Source organism: Andrographis paniculata, unplaced genomic scaffold (genome assembly GCF_009805555.1).
Source record: "Andrographis paniculata isolate CXL003 unplaced genomic scaffold, ASM980555v1 Contig49END, whole genome shotgun sequence".
Lineage (NCBI taxonomy): Eukaryota > Viridiplantae > Streptophyta > Magnoliopsida > Lamiales > Acanthaceae > Andrographis > Andrographis paniculata.
In genome coordinates this window covers 3,558,902-3,580,785 of record NW_026137583.1, presented here as the reverse complement: position 1 = coordinate 3,580,785, position 21,884 = coordinate 3,558,902, and the positions used below count along the sequence as shown (strand labels likewise).

Sequence of the window (21,884 nt, the reverse complement as noted above, 5' to 3'; positions counted from 1 at the left end):
CGAAGATGAATGAATAATGATCTATGTTATTGAAAAAACTAAAAGTATAAAAGAAGATAAATAAACCTTTATAGGAAACGAGAAGGAAATAAACTTTAATCAAAAACAAAAAAGACAAAAGCGTGGAGAATAATCTATATTATTGAAAAAACTAAAAATATAGAAGAATAGAAATAAAACTTTACGAGAGAAAAAAGAAATAAACTTTAATCAGAAACAAAACAACAAAAGAACGCACAGAAAAGAAGAAAATAAATTAAAACCGATAGAAAAGGAAAAAAAGAGAAAGAAAATGAAAAACTATATCCATCGTGAAGATGAAAAGGAGAATTCGTGTAAACTTGTGAAAATTTAAACTATATATAATATAAATCTATTTTTATATGAGTTATTAATTATATAGATAAACTTTGACAATTTCAATTTTATATTTAATCATATAATTATATTATATAAACATTATAGCTTAATATATTATACCTTTTTAATTTATTATATAATAATTATATTAATATATAATAGTATAATAGATATAGATAAATATTTGACTATTTCAAAGATATTATTTTTAGTTTTACAGATAATTTATCTATGAATATTATATTATAATAAATTATAAAATATTAGTTTATTTTAAAATAAGATATAATAAAAGATAAATAAATTTTACAAATAATTTATCCATAAATATTATATATTTTACTAAATTGTAAAATATTAATTTATTTTAAAACAAGATATAATAACAAATATAGATAAATTATATGTATATTTATAAGATATAATAACAAGTACAGATAAATTATATGTATATGTATAAGATATAATAACAAGTACAGATAAATTATATGTATATTTATAATAAAAATTATTATGATTTTGAATGATTAGCTATAATAATTTATTTTGCCACAATATTATATACGAATATTTTTATAATTTTATTTAGTTATTTATTTGTAAATAATGTAACATAAATTTGTCATAAAAAAAATAAAATGTGACTAATTTGCTTCAATATTATCAATAAAAAAAATTTATAACAAATTTTGCTACAAAAATAGTTATGGATAAATATAATTTTATCTTTTTTTATTATATTTTGTGGCAAATTATATGACAGTTTTAACATATAATTTTTCATAGCAAATTTTTGTAACTATATCAATGTTCTCCTGTAGTGTGAGAAGTATGTTAACGGAGATTTGAAGCCGTCAAAAAGAAAATGTTCATGGAGTCGAAACTGAAGGACATAACCAACTGGTATGCCACCTTACTCTTAGTTTGACTATTGGTTTACTGAAGTTGTTACTGCGTTGTAACAACCTGTCCATCTGAGTTTGTAAAATGATACGAAGTTTGGTTAGAGGATAGGTTAGGTAGATTTGTTTAGTGTCTTTAATGATATTAACAAGTATTTAGTTTAGTGAAATACTCCTGGATAGGTATCCCCAAATATAAGTTTTAACACTGAACTGGGTTAACAAATCGTGTGTTTTATTTGTTCTTGTTTTGCACTTGCTTAGCCATAAAATCATGCACATACACACTGCAGTTTTAACAATGCGACAACCGTGTTCAAAGTTATATTAACCACCGATGGTTTAATATTTCCATTGCCTATAAAATTTGGAGGTCTTAGTCCTCTTATTGGAACCAATCGAATATCCAACAATCTTTATAACTTATAATAGACAAATACAAAATTGACTGGCATTCCAATTACATGATTTCTAATTAATTAGCAAGAGATATAACTGATCATATATTTATATTTATATGCATACATTATATTTTGTCACTTATATAAGTTTTAAAAACAAAATTTAATTTGCTAATTACCCAAATTTAAAATTTGATATTTAATAATTATTATAATTACACATGTCCCATTATTGTGGACTGGTTTGATTTACTGAAGTATTTTCATTTTAATATTTAAATAAGAAGATGTTGTCTTTTAATTATCTTTTTTTTTAAAAAAAAAAAAGTACTAGTTTCTTGTATAAGAATAAATTATTATTGAAAAAATTCAATCAAAACAATTCCAATAATAGCGAAACTCAATCCGTGCGCATCACTATTTAGTTTTTACGTCATTATATTTAACATTAAAAATATTTTTATATTTGTATAATTTTTGTACAAATGTCCTTTTATAAATATTATAAGACAAAGTGTTTTTGCAATTATTTTTAATTTGTATTACATTTTGATATAATAATTAATATTCAAATATCAACACGTAAAAAACAAATGAGATCGTTGCAGTCGGACAAAGGTAGTATTTTATATTGAATTGTTATTATTTTTTTAAAATGTATAAAACATATATCACATATATTATATGAATATAATATGTATAAATTAGGCTTTTTCTACATCAGCACTAGATGTCCATAATTAACTAATTGGAAGTTGGAACATAGTGAAGAGGGAAAAAATAGAATAGAGAATTGGTTCCCAAAAACGTTACAGAATTATGGAATATATTTGGTTGTTGATTGAAAATTGTGACTAAAGTTAAGTTGAATGAGATTTATTTAACTAATAATTGATATATAATGTAATACTGCATATTTAATTAAAATAAATTTAAAAATATACATTTATGTATTTAAAAATAAATATATTCAATAAAACATATTGAGCATGAATATTATTCTAGTGAAATAAAATTATATATTCCTTTTGTCATTAAAAAATGTTAATTTATTTTTATAATTTTTTAAGTTAGTAATAAACAATATTCACTTTTGTTTATAGTAAAAATTATACTATTCAAAATGAATGGCCTGATGGTGCGAGGATTGGACGTGTAATCGCGAGGGTCATGGTTACGCTTCACGTCATAAAATTAGTTTTTAATAATTATTTTTTTTAATAAAATTTCTTCTGATAAAAATACTTCTAGATTTAAACCAATACCAAAATGAATATGGCAATATATAGTTTGATCTTGTTGTAGTTTGTTATTTTGCAAGGTTTTTAAAATATGATATATTGAAAAATAGAATCATCTGATAATATATAAATTGTGTTATTTCGAAAATTTTAAAAATCAGTCCGCATTTGGTCAAATTTTGATTTCGCCACTACATTGGCAAGCAAAATTTGAAAACATGGCGGTCACGAATTCACTCAATATCATTAGCCCATCTCTTACGGACAAATAGGGTAATATTTTTATTAATTGAAAATTGTATTATATTGAAACCAAGCACACTCATAAATAATATTTTCAAAGTTTTCATGTAATACAAGTTTTCATCTCAGCTGAATTGAGTCGGACTTTTCATGTTTGAGTTCGGTTCATTTAGGACTCGAGCTTAGCTCGTATTCGTTCGTTAAAATACGTGCTGAAATTTTTGTTTTAGCTCGACTTGTTTAACAATCTTTTGGTTTGTGTTCGACTTGATTTGACTCATTTAAGAGGATTTTTTATTTTATTTAAATATAAATTCAATTAATAATAATTATGATATTTTATTAATAAATTTAAATAAAAAAATTATAATTAAGTATAATATTTATAAATATATATATTTATTATATATAAAATATTAATTTATTTTTTTAACAATACTATTGAATGTTTGCAAACAAACTTGAGATCGTTCGTGAATATAACAAGTCAAAACTTATATTCATGTTCGACTCATTTAGCTTAACGAACAAATTTTTAATAAGACAAGTTCGTGAACTGTTGGTTTATTTACGATTCTACTTTAATTTAAAATAAAATAAAATTGAGATGAATTGGGACAATTATGGGACATCACCTTATTTGTTAGAGATCATATGTTACTTTTATTAGTAATTAATGGAAGGCACAATGATTATATATTTTGTTAATAAATGGTCCCAAAAAAGCTAAAGAAAAATAGCAATAAAAAAAAAAAAAAGCACAAAAGACATTATGATTACAATATCATGGATTTAGGGGTTGCCATTTATTTATTCTTTTTATAAATAAATGAGTAATATATATTGAGAAAATGTTTGCTTGTGAAAATAATCAGATAAAAAGAAAAAGAATAAATTATAATTGTATTTAATTTAGTAGAAGGAATTTGTTATTATTTATGTTAGGGAATATTGTTTGGGCTTAATTGTATAACATATTACTCCATCCGTCTCATATAATTTGTTTCCATTTTTTATTTTTGTCCGTCCCACATAACTTGTCCTTTCTATTTTTGGAAATATAATTATGCATTTTAATCACATTTTAAATTTTAAATTTTATAATTTTCTTAACTTTAATTAAACTATTTACTTATCTTAATTTTAATCTATAATTATTTTTACTAAATAATAATTATTTTTACTAATACACTTCTTAATTATTTACTAATTATACTTTACATAAATTCTCGTGTCTACGGTAATACACTCATATTACATGGGATGGAGGGAGTAATTAATTTTGATTCTATTTAAAAAGATTTAATCAATTTTTCAACTAAAATTATTGACATGGAAGTTTATATGGACGGAATACAAACATATTGGATCTAATATAATCGTATTCAAACATAACATTAATATTATTTTCAACATAACTATATTTGAACACGGTCATATTGGATACAACATGGTCGTGTTAAAAAAAAAAAGCCGTAATATGTTCAATATGGTTATGTTTATACACAACCATACAACTGTATTGGATTTAATATGATTGTAATGATCGTCTTTACAATTTGGCCAATGTATATTAATAAATAAATAAAAATATCTGAATAAAATATATATATATACTAAGAACTAAATTATTTTTCGAAAATTCTTAGATATATAACATAATCATCAAATTTTTAGTATTTTGAAATTATATATATATATATAAGAACTATATATTTTAATAATTGTAACTATAAATTTTATTTTAATTTTTTATTTGAATTTTGATTTGACTAGTATGTTAATTTAAAAGTTTGTAAAATGAAAATAGTATTTTAAAAATCATATCGGTAAATTGTACTATTTATGTCCGATTCTAAGGGTCTCATTTACTTTTTATGTGTTGATCTTTGAATATTAATTATTATATAAAAACGTAGTACAAATGAAGGGAAAAAGATAAAAATATTTTTATTAGCGTTTTATAACACTATAATGACATTTGTACAAAAAAAAATTATACATATATAAGAATATTTTTAATATTAAATACAATAATGCAAAAAAATAAATGAGATTTTTAGAGTCGGACCGAGAGAATATTCATTTTGATTTAGGACCAAAATCAGACAAACTCATAATTTTATTTATTTTAGGAATGTGGGATACCAATAGACAAAGCCCAATACATTTTAGTTTATTGTCTTGTCTAGTTAATTCAATTGTTAATTAAGGTTTTTTTTGTTTTTTTAATCACATGGGAATCCGCAATCGCTACCCGAAAGTACAAACTGAGAAAACTCTCGATCGAACCTAATACCCTGCAAATTAGATCGGACAAACAAGTCACACTATGCGAACTATGTGTGGCAGGTAACATGAGGCGTCGAGGGTTTGAACCCATTAAAAAAAATTTTATTTTTGTTCGAGTGGTTTATTTGAATTTGAATTTAAATTATATTTTAATATAATATTTATAAAATAAAATAATATTTCTTCATAAAAAATCGTGAAATCTAAATGAAAGAATTTTTTATTTGAAATAAAACCAAACAAAAGCATTCTACTGTTTCTTTAGCAAAAAAATTTCAAATTTTATTATTTAGACGGTGTATTTTCGAAAAAAAAAATATTTTTTTTTTCTATCATAAAACACCACTTCAAACATTATTTTCATAATCCAAACCAAATTTTTTATAAACTTATCAAAAGACACACCTACTAATTGATTATTTGGTCCATTGCATCTTCTGAATCAGGCCATTAATTAAATTAGGTAGATTATATAACACAGTCTTGTATTTTAATAAAAATGTATATAACACTTCGTATTTAATTTATTTTGTGAAATCGCATATGTTATATTAAATTTTATACAAAATATCATTTTCGTCATAAACTGATATTTTGGTGTAAAAACGAATATAATTATGTAAAGTTTTATATAAATAAAATAGGTAAATATAATATGTATTTTTTAATTTTTTGGATAAAATAAAAAATAAATAACTGATTAATATTTTATTTTATAATCTTTTTGAAAAAAAACTGTTATATAATTTTTACAGAAACTAAAAATACGAAGAATTGATAAATTATTTATTTATTTATTTTAAAAAAATTATTTAAAATCATTTGCTTTTCTTTTATTTGTATAAAATTTATATAATTTAAATTAATATTTACAACTAAATATCAATTTTGGACTAATAGAATATTTATGCAAACTTTAATATAAGACAAGAGATTCCACGTAATAAATAAAATATAAAATATTTTACGCATTTTTACTCCGAGGGGATATTGTATAATTTACTCTTCTAAATATACAAATTTTAATTGGACTAAAATCATATGACAATTAAATTGACAACAGTTCATTCACTTAAGGCTTTTATGTTATTTTGGAGGTTTTTTTTGTTTTTTCTTTTTAAGTCAAATTAAATATGGAAGTTGACTGGTTGATTTCTTTTTTGGAGGATCATACACGATTGATTTTAGCACAAAATGCATATTAATATAATATAAATTGATAATTCGAAATAATAGTCGATACAACATATATCATGTTTGATTTCAATATTAATATACCACAAATACATGTATATATTTATACTACTATATTATAATAATTCACACGCCACATGCTTAATTTCAAATACACATTAAGTAGATAGATAAAATTAATTAAGGTCTTGATTAAAACTAATTAAGATCATAACTTGCTATAAAATATTTGTTTTTATAAGAGTAAATACTCCTTAACTATGATTTCTATCTAAATTTAATAATTAGATCATAAAAAAGTGTTCACTTAGTATACTCTATCGGTCCATAAAGAAGTATATATTTGTTTTTTGCACGTAGTTTTAAAAATATTAGTATTATGTTGGAATATAGTAGGAATAAAGTAGAAATGACTAAAATAATCTTATTAGTATGCGTGATATAAAGGTAATGACATTTGTGTAATATATTGTAAGTTGTAAGGGTATTTGTAATGTTAGATAGATAGTACAGTTACTAAAAAAAATAAATACTTTGTTATGTGACGGACTAAAATGAAAAAATAGATACTTTGTTATGGGACGGACGTAGTAGAATTTTTATTCGATTTCTTGATGAATATAAATATATATATATATAATATACAAACGCTACATGTATCATACTTCTAAAAGTCAAAGTCAAATATTAAAAAAAAATAAAAATGAACGGTGTTCTTTTGTGGATTTTTTACAATATATTTATTATTTATTTTATTTTATTTTTAAATAACAAATTAAATAATTATTTTTTATTTTTATATTATATTAAAAATTAGTTTAATATTTAAAATATCACAATAATATTTATTTATATTACTTTAAATAATTATTTAAATTTAAATTTTTATTATTAAAAAGCAAAAACCAAAAAATCAAATCGACAACCTTACACACATAATTTATTCAATATTTTATGAGAATTTACATATTATTTATAGACACTATATGAAAGGGGTTGTTCACTACCTGAGATAAGATTATAATATATAGTATTATTTTAATAAATTATATAAGCACATGATAAAATAGTACAATATTAATTTTAATAGATTATTGTATAAGATTATAATTTTTTTAAAAATTTTTAATTATATGATAAAATTAATATTAAGTTAACTATTAATAAAAACTAAAATAGTCTTTTTAATATTAAAACTAACTTATATTTTTTAACCATACTTAAAAAGGGAAATTAATAATTTCTAATTATACTACTATTATGTCGAATTTTACTTAATTACATACTGTAATAATAAATAGTAAACTGTGATTACAGTGAATAAATATATATTAATATAGGGTAAACTGTTCCCATAATTGGATCCGCTTATCATTTTAGTCCCGTAAGTGGAACTTGTCGCAAATTAGTCTCATAACTGGAAACTTTTCGTTGTTTTAGTCATCCGGCGCCGAAGACGCTCGCGTGGCTTGCCGGAAGCTACGTGTCCCGCCAGGTCAGCAACACTTGGCGGACAAGTGAATTTTTTTTTCATTTTTAAATTTTTTTAATTGGACCAAATAAAAAATACAAATAAAATTTAAAATAAATTAAAATTAAGTTTTAAAAAAAATTTTAAAAAAAAAATCCAACGACTCCTGACGGACACGTGGCCTCTGGCGAGCCACGCGGGCGTATCTGGCGCCGGAGGACTAAAACAGCGAAAATTTTTCACTTATGAAACTAGTTTGCGACATGCTCCACTTACGAGACTAAAATGATGAGGAGGTTGAGTTACGAGATTTAAAAAAAAATAGTTTATCTATTAAACTAATATATAAATTACCACATACCAATAGCCCATATATATATATATAATATATTACTATAATCTCAGCCAACATTAATATCACTCAAAAGTAAATATTTTTATACTTCCTCCGTCCAGCTAGAATGTATACATGTTTCTATTTTGGGACGTCCAATTACAAAATAACTATTTCATTAAATACCCTATTTTTTTCACAAATACCCCTATTTTACATCGTATCATTACTTTTATCTACCCACTATAATTAAAATACTATTATTCCTTTATCTCCGCGCCAAAAGTAAATGTATACTTATTTAGTGGACGGAGGGAGTATTTTATAAGGCATGACATAATAGTGTAGAATGAAAAATAAAAAATAATAATAATAAATAAAAAATAATTATAAAAAATAAAAATAAAAATAAACTAATCAAGATTAAAAATTTGGCAGTTGGATTGGTGGATAATTGGCTACCAAATGATTACCCACTTTTGGCATTGTCTAACTAATTATTTCATATTAATTGTATATAAAAATATATTAATGCAATAAATTGTAAATTCTTTGTTTATTTTTTTAAAAAAATATATATTATTTTATTTTTATAAATTATCACACCTTATATTCATTTAGCAACAATAGATTGAAAATTTATAATATTTTATTCAATAAAAACTGAAAATTGTGGGATGTGTTTAGTTGATGTATATATTTTTTCAATTTTTATTTAAATACTAATCTATATGTAAACACGTGATGTTATGAGATGTGATTAATCATATATATTTATATATAAAAGTGTGAGAATTTAATTTGAAATTTAAAATTTTACATTTATATTGCGTTATATAATTATTTTAATTCAAAATTTTTACTATTAAAATCTAATTCAAAATCCAAACCTCAAACAAACATCCTTAATGTTTTTTAAAATTTAAATGTATTTTAAAGCATAATAGTACCATTTTTTTTTTAACTTAGATGATAATCATAGCCTTCAATCTCAACAAGTACATGTAACACTGACATATTTGAACGGTCAACGATAATAAGATTAGAGTTGACAAAAACTGACCCGACACGATCCGATACAAAATAATTGAGCTTGGGTCAAAAATTTCAATACGATTATATATACGGGTTGGCACGAACCCGACACGATAATAAACGGGTTGGATTAGGGTTGAGGCTATAAACTCAAATCCGATACGACAATCCGATTATAATATATTAATATTGATTAATATATTTATTATATATATATAAAATAATCATAATTTAATAATTTTTTCATAAATTAATTTAAAATAAGTTTAATTTTAAATAATTCAACTTAATTTATACTCAAACCAAAAAAACTAACATAACACGACAACAAAATAAAAAATTATTTAATTTGAATAAAGAAATTAGACTTAATTACGTATACGGGTCAACACGAGTCAACCCGAACCCGACACGATAATAAACGAGTTAACACTAATTCGACACGATAATAGACGGGTCGGGTTATGGTTGAGTAATTTAAATCGTTTAAAGTATTCAACCCGACACGAATCGGCCATTGCCGGCTCTAGATAAGATACATGATTTTTTATTTTTTTTAAATGTATTTACTTTGTAAAGTAATTTGAATTGGTATTTTTTCATGTAAATTATAAAAAATTGTATAAAAAATATAAAAATAATAAATATATGTGATATATTAATATTTTTGAAAAAAATTATATTTATTTTTTTATTAAAAGAACATACCCTCAATTTTTTTTAAAAAAAAAATATATATAGATATATATATATATAAACACAATAATAATAATTATTATTAAATAGTTCTGTATTTCGTTATAATCAAGTCAATTTAATATTGCTAAATCTTAGGCAGATACATTTGGAGCATCACAATCGCACTAGATAATTAAATAAAGAATAATTGCAATTATTAATTAGTAAATTATTATTAACCATCCAACGGGTTATGAGATTATATATTGTTCCAATTATACCCTCAAAAATTTTCCTTTACCCAAGAGTCTACACTAAGCCCATTTTCGTCATTTCATGTCACAAGTTGAAATTCTTTACTTGGTTTTTTTCGCAGACAGGATTTGGAATCGACGCCTGATTTTGCAACGGATTCAACGCTCTCCCTCGTGGGCTTTTCGCTGCCCTCGCTTTCTGCCTTCTTTCTTTGACATTTTCTCGAATTCTTCGTTCCTGAAGAAAAACCCGTCTGTATGTGTTGGGATTATTGTATTATCATGCACGCAAGGGCACGCAGTCAACGAGCAACTGGGGGTTGAGTTTTGGCGTATTGGGGCGAGTGATTTCTTGTTTGAACTCTCTGGGAATCGTGGGAATTTGAGGAATTGAAGGAATTTTTTTTTTTAGTGGAATAATGGTGGCGGTGGACACTGCGATGGAAATTCTACTGCCTTCTTGGTGGGAGGTCCAGGTCTCGCTGGCGGCGGCGGTTTTTTTGCTGGTGGCGTACCGGCTCTTCGCCGGCGGGGGAGACGGCCGCGGCTGCTGCGATGATCGGACGGTTGTCGATGGCGCGGGAAGCGGTGGGGGCGTGGTTAGTGATCAGGATAAGGTCATTTCCTCAATTTTTAGCGCCGCATTGAATTGGGATTTTGGTTTTTAGTTTTTGGTTCTGTAATTTCGTCCGTGTGAATTTTGATTCTTTTCCTTTTCTGAGTAAATTCTGTGTAATCACTATGACGTTCGAAGTTTCTGTTTGTTAATTGCTCACTTAGTTGTTTTCTTTCTCATGTTTGTGCCGTGTGGCTTTGTGATTGCGAATTGATTGTCTTGTGGATCTTTCATTTGCTTTGTTTTGGCTGTTGAATTTGTCAATTTGATTGGTGATGTGATGGAAGGTCGTTTTTGTATGATTTGATTGAAATTTGAAAGCTGTACTTCGATGGTGGTTCTTTTGTGCACGTGCCTATAGTGTAATGGTTAGTGTTGTCTTAGGGGTTTTCGAATTTGAGCTAACAAACACTATGCTTGTTAAAGGGTTGTAAAGGTTAATGCATTAATTAAACTACTAGCTTCAATGGAAATATATTGCTTCTTCTGTATTTTTCGTAATTCTGCTAATTTTTGGGAATCTATTTAGTTTCATAAAGTTGTTGCATTGTGCAATACACTTGTACAACTTTATTATGGTATTTGTATTGATAGCAATTGTACTTACTTTCAATATTGTATAAGATCTTTTAATCTTTATTGATTTTAATTGATAGGTTGCACTTCAAGAAGTAAAATACTTAAATTGTTCAAGGCACTTTTCCTTTGATAAATTCTACAATTATGCAGTTGATTATGTTAAAAAAAAAAAATTCTTTAAAAGAAATATGAAAACATAATTATTATATATATATATATATATATAAATCTCTTACACTTTGCTATTTTCTTGTACCTGAGTAGTGAGAGGATTATTTTTGGAGATGCTTTGCCTTTTTGAGAAATAAGACCAACCCAACGGTGCTAAGCCTGCAAGAAACACTATGCACAACGTTTGGTGTGCTATGTTTGGTGTTTGTATGGTTTGTGGCTTTTTGAATAATAGTTGTTTGATATGATGTTTGTGAGAAAAAATAGTATAGCTTATTGGAAATGTTGTGGATTTAGAACAGTGAAAACATCAAGCAAACACATAAAGAGTATTTTGCTGCATACAGAGGCATGTTTGTCATTGTTAGGAGCATTATCTCTTGTTACAAAGGTTTTTTTTTTTTTTTTTTTTTTTTCAATTATGTCTTGTTTTCCAAACAGCACCAAATTTATCTAGTAACCTTGGTTGCTAGTGCCTACATGGATATGTTTACCATCTGAGCCATATTTATGGTGGCTTTCAAGAAATGTGCTAATGCTACTTATTGGATCAATTTGTTATGTTTCAGAAAAATTTATATGCAAACAGTTATTGGCATTCTATAGGTTTTGATAATCTTGGATTTTAATGTTGATTCTACTTGCAGTAATACTAGTTACACTATTTGATTGTTCTTATTTTTGTATAAACATTCGACATTCTGAAATCACTGCCTATTTTTCCTAGTTTGTTTCTTGAAGTAATTTTTCACTTGGTTGACATGCAGTTCTGCACTTCTTTTGTAGATCGGCCTATTTAAAGGGGATTCCCAAGCAAATTTCACATACTTAGTTAAGGTAACTCATATTATTACTGTAAAAGACACGTTGTCTTTTGTTAAATACCTGTTGGATTTTCCATATTTTGAGTGCATATTTTAACAACTTGTTCATGGAATTCTGTATTACTAAATATTCATTCCACTTTTCAGGTGGAGCTGTTAGCAGCAAAGAATCTTATTGGAGCAAATTTGAATGGTACATCAGATCCTTATGCAATTATTACTTGTGGTCCAGAAAAGCGGTTCAGGTGATTTTATCTTCTTGCATGGAACTTCTAATTTCCTAAATCACCAAGAATATTTTTACGTGAGTGTTAATAGGCCATTTTCAGTCTCTTGTCTATAATGGGGTCATTTAAACCAAATCATTGTGAGTCTCAGTGATGTAATCTGTTGTGATTATTTGGTGAGCCTTTTATTTTTGGCTATTTTTCTCTTTGATTGGGTGGCGAATCTTGAAATCTATTTGCATTTGACGGGTTTAAGAGGAGTGGTGATTGAAATTTCCTAGGAATATTATCTTATTCAGAGGACATAAGGCGTATTTGAGAGTTTTGTTACTTGGGGGTCTCCACATAAAAGTAGTAGCCTCACCATTGTCTCAGAACATTTTCAGGGTCTTATGAAGCAAAGAACTTGGATTTTTGAACTCACAGTTTCTCTGTATTGAATCACATAACATTGTGAAATGAGTGATTTTTAGTTAATGGATTTCGTATGTGATGTATCTCTCCTAAGTTGAAAGTAGGAGCAATGCCTAGATTTATAATGACATATTCAACTCTATCAAACCAGGACTTGATAATTTCATATTTGAATAGTTTCACTTTCAAAGGTTAATATGCTTGACAGTATTGACAATTATATCTCATATGAATGCATATTTCAATGAAAATTATTAAGTTCCAAGGAAATACATGTAGTGTTGTGGGGAAGGGACAGGAAGGTGTGGTTCTCATTATGTAAGTGATTTGAAGATTATGAGATGTTCAGTGACTGTTGGAACTAATGAAGAAGATACTGTGAGAATTGTGCTTAGAAGTCTGATAATTTGTTCATACATGAAAACCAAATAAATGTAAATAAAGTACATTAACCCAGATGTTACACTAAAGTCATATTTATGCCGTAGGTAGGAGTTGCTGTCATGCTCTCCTACCATACAAACACACACATACTTAATTTTGATCAAAGTCAATAGGTCAGAGTTGCTGCTTTTCAGTTGCTCAATGTACTATTTGCTATCATGCTTATGCTAATACCCTACTCCCACATCTTAGTTTCTTTCTGACCTCATGTTTTTAGTTTTGAGCCATAGCTTTAGCTATATATTAAAGAGTGCTATAGACTTGTTTTTGTCGCTCATTCTCTTCGTGATGTTATATTGGGGTATTGGTGTGCTACCATCTATAGATGATTTTGAAACTTCCTCTTTTCTTTTTCTTTTTTATATAGAAAGAGTAGCCTGCTTCATTTTCTTCAGTTTAAGAAAAGGCAGCTAACTTCTTGTAAGTGATGAGGGGCTGCCTTTAGATTGCAAGTCTTTCTTATTTTTTGCTCACCTCCACCTGTGTTACTTGTTTCCTAATTGACTTTCTTACTTCTCTGCTTCCACAATTATAAATTGAATATTTCATGCTACCAGCCACTAACGGATATAGGGAGCAGGTTGCAGTATAAAAATGAAATTAAATTATTTTTTGGTGAAGGTTGAATTGCGGGATCTTCTGGATGATAATTTCAGTTTAGTGTGCCTCTGTGTGAAATGTTAATCGGATATAGGGAGCAGGTTGCAGTATAAAAATGAAATTGTTTTTTGGTGAAAGTTGAATTGTGGGATCTTCTGGGTGATAATTTCAGTTTAATGTGCCTCTGTGTGCAATGTTAATCTCCATGATCCTTATAAATGTACAAAAGTCTCCAGAATTTGACTCTCATATTATATATATATATATTTATATATATTACTTTCTGTTTGCCTTAAATCTTTTCAGAGTTTATATGTGTTTTAAGGCCGGCATTCTTTGTCTGCAGTTCCATGATTCCGGGCTCAAGAAATCCCATATGGGGAGAGGAGTTCAACTTTACTGTAGATCAGTTTCCAGTGGAGGTTAGTTGTTTTACACAATATTATTTTGGCCTAAAAATGGATTATATTCTTAGTGAAGAACCATGTTAGCTTCACGGCTAATTACACTAAACAGAATTCAAATTTGAACTAATATCTCCTCTCTCTCTCTTGGTTTGAGATGACATACAGTTTTATATCAGCAGTTTACATTTTTATAACTTATTTTCAGAGCTAATGTCATTATCTAATTGTATGGGCAGATTAATGTGACAATTTATGACTGGGATATAATTTGGAAAAGTGCAGTTCTTGGTTCAGTATCAATTCCTGTTGAACAGGAAGATCAAACTGGTGCTTTGTGGTACACTTTGGATAGTACATCAGGGCAGGTAATAAACTGTTACTGTTTGATACTCGAATTGACAACACGCACTTTTGCAAGTAATTTTGGTTAAATTCTTGATGAAATTGACCAGCTCTTGCTGCCTTGTTTTTCAGGTTTGCCTTCATATAAAAACTGAAAAAATCCCGAAGAATTCTACCAGGTAGCTTTTAAGCTAACAACTTATACATCTTGTTTCTCATCATGGTGCTTTGCCTCAACATGTTCATTATGTTGACATTATGACACATTTATTTGGTTTGATCTTAGGATTCTGTTTCTTATTGTTGATTGTTACTACTGCTTATTACATTTTATTGTTTACTAGGATTGATTCCTCTTAGTTTAGGGTTTTTGCTTCATACATATGTTAGATAGTCCAGTAGACGATGTCATAATATTATACTTTTTGATGGCAAAGTTTATTCGAATCTGATGAATATTGCTTCCTGGTTCTCTTCTGATGAATCAATCGATAGTTTTCCTTTTCATCTTATTTTATACTTGACATAATATTAGATCGTGCTTAACTTTTAGCCTCCTGGATTTCTTTGTCATTTTGTTATTGAAGCTATGGCAATCTTCAGTTTAAATAAATTATTGTAGCATAATCTATCTACCTTGATTTAATTCAATGTCTAAGAAGAAAATTGATACTTTTTTTTTTAATATTTTATTTTAAAGTATATAAGATAATGAAGAATGCAATTTTCTTTTCTTCATAATGTTGTTCTAGCTGATAAATATGTTTTCTTCTTTCCATTCTAGTGAATTAGTTATATCATAAAATCTTGTTATTCATGCCCGTAAAGAAACTAGAACTTGTTAATCTACTTCCTGGTAGGGGTTTGAATGGTTATGCTGGTGCTAACAATCGAAGGAGGACATTGGATAGACAAGGACCTACTGTTGTTCATCAAAAAGCTGGGCCACTCCAAAATATTTTTAATCTTCTGCCAGATGAGGCATGCTCTTATACCATACATGACTAAATCCTAAACCTTTTATATTCCAAAATGCTTCCCTCTTATGTTTGGCTGATTAAATTTCAGTTACTTCCTTCGAGCTCAGGTAATTTTAGGTGCTGATTTTAGTGGTTTTGTGCTTCAGGTTGTTGAACATAGTTATTCCTGTGCACTTGAAAGATCATTCTTATATCATGGTCGGATGTATGTTTCAGCATGGCACATATGCTTCCACTCTAATGTTTTCTCAAAGCAAATGAAGGTTAGTTATTAATGTTTGGGGCATAATATCTTTTGGGTTTCGATTTCCGATTTTTTTTTTTTTTTTGGCAATTTTATTGGCAGGTGATTATACCTTTGGGAGACATAGATGAGGTACACTGTCTCTCTTCTTTCCTTTCATACTCTCCATATATTTTCTAGAAACTTTGTTTGGTTTATTGATCATATGCATGATTGAATTTAATTTACTTACCTCTTTGATTCTCCTTCTCAGATAAGGAGGAGTCAACATGCATTCATTAATCCAGCTATTACAATAATTCTTCGGATGGGTGCTGGTGGGCATGGTGTGCCTCCGCTAGGCAATCCTGACGGTTAGTACTGTTCCTTCACTCTGGTCATCCAACACTCTATATGAGCATTTATGTGTTTCTATTTGACATAGATTAATGAATGCATAATTTGAACCTTCTGAACGATCCTAATCTTCTAGCATGACATGTCTATATAAACTCTTATTTGTAGAATATTTTTGACTTAACCTTGTAAATAAAATATAACCTGATACATAAAAATTTAGCCATCATTATACTTCTTAATTGCCAAGTACTATGAAAAACTATGTATTTTTTTTTTTACTTGGATTACATATAGTATTTCTGATAGGCACATTAATATCATACTATGGCCATCTCCCCTTGCTTCTGCATCCAACTCAAAGATTTGGTGAAGAAATGCTGTCTAATTTGATGATTTTGATTTCTTAGTTTCAGGTGAAAGATATTGTCTTCTTATACTAATTAATAATTGGGAACAGTTATGTTTGGCATTCAATGACTGTTAATTGCAGTTTTTTTAACTGACAAGTTAACCAACATGTTTGGACAGCATGAATAAGGTGTGATTGTGTTTCTAACTGATTTATTTTCCGTATGAGTTTTCCTATATGATACGTGACCTAATTCATGTTTATAATCCACAAACTAATAGAAGTTATGTATTGGAGGATCCATCGTAGTTTTGAGTGAATTATTGCTGTAATTTCATCATTCAATGACAAGTGAATGATAGAGCAACTTCTTTCCTTGCAATAGTTCATAGAAATTTTTTAACATGACATATATATCTTCGTCTTGAGATTTGCTTTTAGTGTCAGTATGGGAGCTGATATCCAAGTTGTGTATATCCGCTTATGTCTTCCAGGTAGAGTCAGATATAAATTTGCATCTTTCTGGAACAGAAATCATGCACTAAGAGGTTTACAGCGTGCGGTAAAGAACTATCATGATATGCTAGAGGCTGAGAAGAAGGTACGGTCCTTGTTAAATTTTCATGTCCTATCAATGATGTGCTGCAATGTTTATTTTCCCATCTTAACGATGTGTGTTGCATTTTACTATGTATAGATAAAGGTTCCTAAGATCATTAACTGAAATATTTTCAAAATTTGATGCTTTGTGATTTGATTGGTTGGTTTCTAAATCATCTATTATGCTGAAGTTGATGAATTGCTATCATTGGTAGAAATTGTTGTGTTGGTTTTATCCTTTGTTCAACTCATATTCTACTACATTTACAATTTTGGACCATCTAAGATAATGTAAGAAAGAATGGTCGGATGAGAGTATAATACACAAGCTTTCTTTTTTTCTTTTTTTTTATCGGAATAGTCAAGCTTTCTTGATTAGTTGATTGAATTAGAATTCTTACGGAAAACACCTTAATTAGTTCTCTGATTCTGCTACATTACTTATGACACAAAACACGTACCACTACAATAACATAACTTTTTACAATAATTTTAGCCATTCAGGGGCATGTTCAATACATGCAGTTAAACCAGATCGATCATGTTTAGTTATATGGACAAAAGCTGAGTAGGATGTTAGGCCTCTACTGCAGTTATGTGAATAATTTGGTGCTTGTTGCTTTTGAAAACTGAATATTTTTTTTATTATATAGTTTCTAATAGTGTATTTGTTAGCTCTTCTTAGATTTGCCATTTCTGTATAAAAGTATATTGAACCTTTATAAATCTATTCATCTAATATACGAGCAGGAGAAGGAGCAATCTGAGTTGCGTGCACACAGCAGCTCTATCAGAGGTAGCAAAACGAAATCTAAGGTTTCGGAAAATTTGGTCAAAGAAGAGAAGTCTCAACCATTTATCAAGGAGGATGTGCTTACTGAAATTTACAATGTATGAGCACCGCCTTATTTATATTTCTCGTTTCTCATCCTCAGATCACTTTTTAAATTTTGCATTTTGCAAATTTAATTGGCAGGATGATTTCCCTTGCACGGTGGATCAGTTCTTCAAATTTTTATTGGATGATGGTTCCACATTCATAAATGAGTATCGAAGCGTTCGCAAGGACACGAACCTCACTGTAAGTAACAAATTTGTCTTCTTTTTTTTTATTGTACCTTCGACATTACTATTGTTGTTATTATTGGAGTCAAAATCTGAATCATTATGAATATGAGGGATTGTATTTATATTTATGAGCTTAATATATATCGGTAACTGTTATAATAGATATATATAACCATAGAATATTCAATATTGTTCCAGTTTGAACCCTGAAATTGCATCAATCTTATCATTCTATTAATATTTCTCTAGACGAATCGGTACACTAATGATATTCTCATCGTGTCTCTTCAAATGAAATTAAAATACTCACTGTTTGTGTGGTCATAACCTAGAATTGTGTTGAAAATGGTCCTGGTTTATTTAACATATGTGTATCGTATGTCTTAAGCACAGAGTAGAAACTTACCGATGCTCGTGGCCTGCCTTCCTACTCACTGCTCAGTTTTGTTGCCATTTATTTCATTAATTTGAATTATGCTTATTATCCAAAGTGATTTGTTCTCTGTTTCCTATCCCACCACAGATAGGTCAGTGGCACGCGGCTGATGACTATGATGGACAAGTGAGAGAAATTACATTTAGATCCTTGTGCAGCAGCCCGATGTGTCCTCCAGATACAGCAATGACAGAGTGGCAGCACACAGTTTTGTCTGAAGATAAGAAAAAACTGGTCGGGTTTAAATTTCCGTAATGCTACTGTATCGTAGTTTATTTATTTCTGTTTGCATTGATGTCATTTTTGCTCTGATAATGTGCGTAGGTGTTTGAGACTGTGCAACAGGCGCATGATGTCCCATTCGGATCATACTTTGAGGCGAGTGCCATCAGTTATCGGCTTCATATTTATCTATATATATATATATATATGTATAACAGTGTCTCTTATTTCATATATCTGAGTCTTTTCTGATCTATTCATCGTAAACATGCTTTGTGAAAGCAGATTCATTGTAGATGGTCATTAGAGTCCAACTCCGAGTCTTCGTGCACCATGAATATTAAAGTTGGTACGTGTCTTCCTTCCCGCTCGATGTTTTCCATTAACGCAACTGAACTTGATCTGTACAATGCTTTGACCATTGCGAACTCTAGATTTTAATATTTCATTAAGTGTAAGAAATTCATATAACGGCAAAATTTGAAATTCTAACATCCGGTGAAGGTGCACATTTCAAGAAATGGTGTGTGATGCAGTCCAAGATCAAATCCGGAGCCATCAACGAGGTACCTTTTAATTCCTGTTCTTCGCTCGGATTTCTCTTTATAATTATTTTTTCCTCCATGAAGATTGTCAAAATTCCGAGTTATTGCAGTACAAAAAAGAGGTTGAAATAATGCTAGAGGTAGCTCGATCATACATCCAATCGAAAACCTCTTCTGATGGGATAGAAAACGGCGCCTCCTCTTCCCAAATTCACCTCGAAAATAGATGAAAACCGGGCACCTGTGTTCTTCCAGTTTTGGCTTTTGCTGTTCTATAGAGCGATTGTCCTCCCGGCATCTCCCTCGTTTTGTTCATCGGTACGCCGTTTGATGTAACATTCTGTGCGTATTTTGCTGCAACTCAGTCTTGTGTGTATTTCCTTGTGTCATGTCCCGTAATCTATGTGGAATGACCGTTTGCTTACAATATATATGTATAGGTACACACACACGCACACACAAACATATATATATATATGTATATGTATATGCACATTGTCCAGTTTACACGTACACATCATTCCTTCTTAAAAACACAGATGGAATGTTGAATACAAAAAAATGTTGTGATCAATGTCCTTGTCATGTAATGTCAAAATTTTTGTCTTGTTTTATCACTTATTGAAATGGTTTGTTTGATGCTTTTATATATATACAAATTAAATTTGAAAATGTAGGCTCACCCCCATTTTCTTATATTCTTAAGTTCTTCCTGCCATGTAATCTTTTGTTTGAATATTAAGTAGAATTAATTTTCTTTCTGGACGAGCGCGTATATGGTAGGGTCCACTTTTGGACTCGACCGGACCTGGACCCGATACTCAAATAATTCAATCCAACCTCAAATAAGTGGGTCGGGTCCAGGTCGGATCTCGAATCTACCCAGACCTATTACCGTTCATATTTACTTCAACTTATGTTTGAAGTTGCTTTAATTCGAAATCAATTTTTCTATCATCACACTTGATGACATAATAGACTATATGTTGAAACTCTTTCGCTTGTTTAGCAACTGATCAACCATTTATCATTTTGTAATACATAAATCGGATCACGACAAATATTTTATACCCTGTATTTTCGAACTTATATTATCTTTCTCCAAGCATCCCACACCCCTTTGGAATTCTTAATTTACAATGCATATTATAAAATGACGTATCCTTTTTGAAGTAAGTGACACTCTAATATTTTGAAGCTCAAAAAATTGGCAAACTAAAATGGAAGCATTAGAGCTATGTCGGGAGACTAAGAGAGAAAAAAATGTTGTCGAATATTAATGAAAGACTAATTGGAAAATATTGCCGGAAAGAGACATAAAGAGCCGTGAAGAGAAGAGGAAGAAAGAGCTGTGGAAGAGTGCGTAGAAATAGGTTGTGGAGGTGGCCTTTTATAGATTCACCATCATGTAGAAAATTAAATGCTGACGGTTACGTTGCACTTATCTTCGATAACTGTCTTTATTTAATGTCGATCATAAATTGCCGAATTAATATATGAAATTTAAGATTAAACTATTTCCACCGATATTTAGTAGAAAAAATAATGAAATTTTATTAAAACAACCATAATTAAAGAAAAAAAGATAAGAGCCTATATTCGGTCACCGATTGAATTTTTGTGTATATTTGGTCATCGATTGAAATTTTGAGTTGAAGTATAGTTTAAAATAATTTATTTAATTTTAATTTATAATATAGTAGTATATATAAGATCAAAAAAACAATAAAAAAAAATATTTTCAATTATTTTAATAACTATATTTTAATAAAATATTTACAATACAATTCTACCTTTGTCCAATAATCACATATCTATTTATTTTTTTGCATGATATCCTTACAAATATTGATATATTTGCATATTAAAATATGTCGTTTTTTAAAATTTTTTTCCTATGTATAAATATAATAGCTAATGTTTAAAAATTTATAAGAAAAATAAAAAAAACAAATAACTATTTTCTTACGAGACACAAGTATTTTTATAAAATTTTATATAACATAAATAAATAAAATAAATAAATTTAGTTTTAATTTTATTAAAATATATTATTTGTATAAACATAATTA

At 28.2% G+C, this 21,884-nt stretch overlaps 1 protein-coding gene across 2 annotated transcripts; it reads left to right on the top strand.

Moving 5' to 3' along the window:
- The first annotated feature begins 10,531 nt into the window (after positions 1 to 10,531).
- LOC127252880 (BAG-associated GRAM protein 1) lies at positions 10,532 to 20,426 on the top strand. 2 transcript variants are annotated; one of them, XM_051277244.1, is made up of 18 exons: positions 10,532 to 11,022; positions 12,558 to 12,608; positions 12,743 to 12,840; positions 14,627 to 14,702; positions 14,924 to 15,052; positions 15,162 to 15,208; positions 15,890 to 16,010; positions 16,156 to 16,272; positions 16,356 to 16,385; positions 16,507 to 16,606; positions 17,436 to 17,542; positions 18,292 to 18,432; positions 18,518 to 18,622; positions 19,133 to 19,279; positions 19,370 to 19,423; positions 19,553 to 19,616; positions 19,772 to 19,833; positions 19,923 to 20,426. In XM_051277244.1, exons 1-18 carry the CDS (start codon positions 10,825 to 10,827, stop codon positions 20,040 to 20,042), a joined length of 1,767 nt encoding a protein of 588 aa, XP_051133201.1. In that variant the 5' UTR covers positions 10,532 to 10,824; the 3' UTR covers positions 20,043 to 20,426. The 2 variants fall into 2 exon arrangements, with proteins under 2 accessions (XP_051133201.1, XP_051133202.1); XM_051277245.1 differs by having other exon boundaries at positions 10,878 to 11,022; positions 12,539 to 12,608.
- The last annotated feature ends 1,458 nt before the right edge of the window (positions 20,427 to 21,884 follow it).